Source organism: Penicillium angulare (genome assembly GCF_028827245.1).
Source record: "Penicillium angulare strain IBT 27051 chromosome Unknown utg000003l_segment0_segment0, whole genome shotgun sequence".
Classification (NCBI taxonomy): domain Eukaryota; kingdom Fungi; phylum Ascomycota; class Eurotiomycetes; order Eurotiales; family Aspergillaceae; genus Penicillium; species Penicillium angulare.
The window spans coordinates 4,511,265-4,514,369 of NW_026623162.1; the positions used below are offsets into that span (position 1 = coordinate 4,511,265).

Genomic DNA, 3,105 nt, shown 5'->3' on the forward strand with positions numbered 1-3,105 from the left:
ACGCATGCAACATCCAATATGACGATTGTCACCGTACCTTCACCACCTTGGTAGTAATATTGTGTCAATGTTTCAACATCCCTGCTCCTTTGGAATAAGGCAAACATAGAAATGCAGAGCACCGCATCACATGGAGGAACTCCGTTCCGGGGTAAACCGACCGCGCATTATAAATAGCTCAAGCCGTTGCTTTCCAAGCTTGCTCAGAATTGACACCGACCGCACGTGAAATCGTTATCCCAACCTTGACTGAGCTTTCCCTTCTCGCCATTCCAACTAGTTCGACCTCATAATCTCAAAGACTCATTTCGGCCGAATCCCGCTATGGCGTCGGACAAAGGCGTTAGCGCCCCTCCTTCTTTCTTTGAAGCCACAAAGATTGAGCAGCTGAGCTCTCACGCGTATCAAGTTAACCTCAGCAAAGCCTTCTCTGTCGGTACAGGTAATCAGTCACTTCCATCTTTTCTCTGCCGTCCTCGCTCTCTGCATCACTGTCCATGTCGCTGCGACGGACAAATAATTAAGCAACTCTTCTGACCTTGACCAATCTAGTCCCCAATGGCGGTTACACATCTGCATGTATGCTCGCAGCAGCGAAGATCCACCTTGGTTCACGTGACCAGCCCGATACATTGACTGCACATTTCGAGTTTCCAAACCGAGCGTCAATTGGGTCTGCCATTCTCATAATCGAGGATGTCAAGCTTGGTCAGCAAATCTCCACCCTCCACCTAACACTCTGGCAGGTTGGCCTCCTTTCTCAAGCGCCATGGGTCGATCAATTCGTGTCACGACGGGTGGTGCTTGCCTACACCACTCACACAAATCTACGCACATTCCCTGGCATCTCAATGCCCACAGGTTATGAAGTAACGCAAGCTGCTGAACTCCCATCCGTATCTGATTTCGAGGCTTTGAAGACCAATGGCGCCGACGAAGTTTGGGTAAAGTCGGAACTACCGAAGCTATACGCGACTATGATGCCATCACTGGCCAATTGGCAGTTTTACATCCCTCGCAAAGAACCGTTAAGCCCCGGGGTGCTGGACATGTGGATCCGGCTGACTAGCGGTGAACCCATCACTCAAAGCACATTGGCATACGTGGTAGATTCATTCCCATACAACATACACACTTTCTTGGCGGCCCCGGCACTGCGTGAGCTTCTGAATGCGCCCCCTGAGCGGTCTGACGATTCTGATGTGAAGGAAATCCGGGGAAAAGATCAGCGGCGCTCTGAGATGTGGTTTCCGACTGTCGTGATGAATATGGAGGTGAAGATGACTCTTCCGGACGAAGGAATTGAGTGGTTGGCTGTTAGAGTGTCGTCAAAGCAAATCAAAGATGGAAAGTTCGATCTCGAGGTTCTTGTGCGAGATGCTAATGGGGACATCATCACATTGAGTCACCATGTTGCGATGATTCTCAACATTGTGCGAAATACTAGGAAGAAGGGAAAGTCTAAGGCTTCCTTGTAATACTACTGACTTTATCGTCGATTGAGTTAGATGAATCCCAGCTCATAGCACTTTATAAGGAAATGAAGGTGTGCATATTCTGATCATGAAGCACGTCAACCTAGTATCTTTCTCAGCCACTACCGTCCCCTCCAACTAGCCACCGTTATGTATATTGCTTAATGATTGCTTAGACACTACTATCAACCGAGGAAGATGTCTCATTACCCCTTTCTTGTAACCTGAGATTCGGTAAAAAAAATAAAAACGCTTAATTTTAGCGTTTCAGCATACTTCTCGCTATATGTGCTCCTTAGGCTATCCATCAAGATCATCGTAGATTAAAAACCCGAGAGATGTGTGATCACCTATCTTATATCCTGTTCGTGAGTAGAAGAGAACATTCTGTCAAGGTCGCACAAAAAGGTACACACATGTGTAGGAGGATTCAAATTCACTTTCGGGGGGGGGGATTGTTATTTGCTCGTTTCAACAAAAACGACAGAGCTTAGTGGGGGGATATTCTGGATTCTACCAAATTCACGATAGTCAATAAATAATTTAGTTAGGCTGAATCTGGGCAATCACCAATTCCCTCAGTTTTTTGCATGGTCTGGATAGAATTCCTCGTAACCCTTTCCTAGATATCCAGCACTCTCCTCAAATTGAGGGTTGTCAATATTTTCGACCAATTTAATTTTCTATGCTAAACATCCATTAATCTTCTATGTGTCCCTGATAAGGGCTTGTAAATTCACATTCATTTCGAAAGCCAGAGTAGTGCCCTACTCGATTCTGAACACTTACTGGACTTCAAAACGACTCTTTTATTCAATATATTCCCCTCATCTGATAAATTCATCCACCACAGGCCAGTATCAGAGTGCCAATAAAAAATCGGTATTTTGAAAGGCTGTCTCAAAGAAAATAGGCTCGTATAGACTTTTGCTATGTTTAGATCAAAAATCGCGACTCAACCTCAAAATATCGCAGAGCGGAACCTTGAGGACTCTGAAGATACAAGCTTTTTGCCCGTTGTTCGGGCATATAATGGCGCTAAAACCTCTATTTACTGCAAGTATTTCCCCTCGCCATGGTATTCAAGGACATTGGGCAAAGCCTCCAATTATTCTGCTCTTGAATTCAGAGATAAAAGTTCAAGATCCATTGCATGGAGTGAAATGATCACAGAGAGCGATTTCCCGTCGAATCATCCTCAGACAACGTCCTATCAATCGATTCTTAACATTCGGAGCCGTCCTCCAGCCGACTTCAGTATCACAGCATTCGCAAATGTGACTGAGGTCATTATGAAAATGTTGCTTCATGAAAGGTCAAGTACCCAGGGATATTTGGCAGAACGCCATTGGAAAGACAAAGTCAGCGTGAAAGGCTGGAAAGAAGAAGTCAGCATCAATTTATAAATTGGCTCATCGAAAATAATATAGATGAGAGGAATTTAATTCAAGAAGTGCAGAGAGCTATAGATAAAGCCCTTGGGCAACGATATCCTGTATATCGCAAAGCACGTCTACTTTTCCCTTTGGTCGTTGGCTGCATGCCTAAGGTTCTAAAAAGCAAAATCACGAAGAAAACAAAATCAAAGTCTCTCAAGGTTGCATTACGAGTATTTAACCACTGGAGAGTT

At 44.8% G+C, this 3,105-nt stretch overlaps 2 protein-coding genes across 2 annotated transcripts; both read left to right on the forward strand.

Moving 5' to 3' along the window:
• Positions 1–324: 324 nt before the first annotated feature.
• On the forward strand, positions 325–1,478 carry N7478_003772 (thioesterase family protein; the record flags this gene model as incomplete). The annotated part of the gene is made up of 2 exons (XM_056919986.1): positions 325–442; positions 553–1,478. 2 exons carry the CDS (start codon positions 325–327, stop codon positions 1,476–1,478), a joined length of 1,044 nt encoding a protein of 347 aa, XP_056783144.1.
• A 929-nt stretch (positions 1,479–2,407) lies between these two features.
• N7478_003773 (uncharacterized protein) lies at positions 2,408–2,881 on the forward strand (the record flags this gene model as incomplete). Its single annotated transcript, XM_056919987.1, has 1 exon — positions 2,408–2,881. One exon carries the CDS (start codon positions 2,408–2,410, stop codon positions 2,879–2,881), a length of 474 nt encoding a protein of 157 aa, XP_056783145.1.
• Between the last annotated feature and the right edge of the window lie 224 nt (positions 2,882–3,105).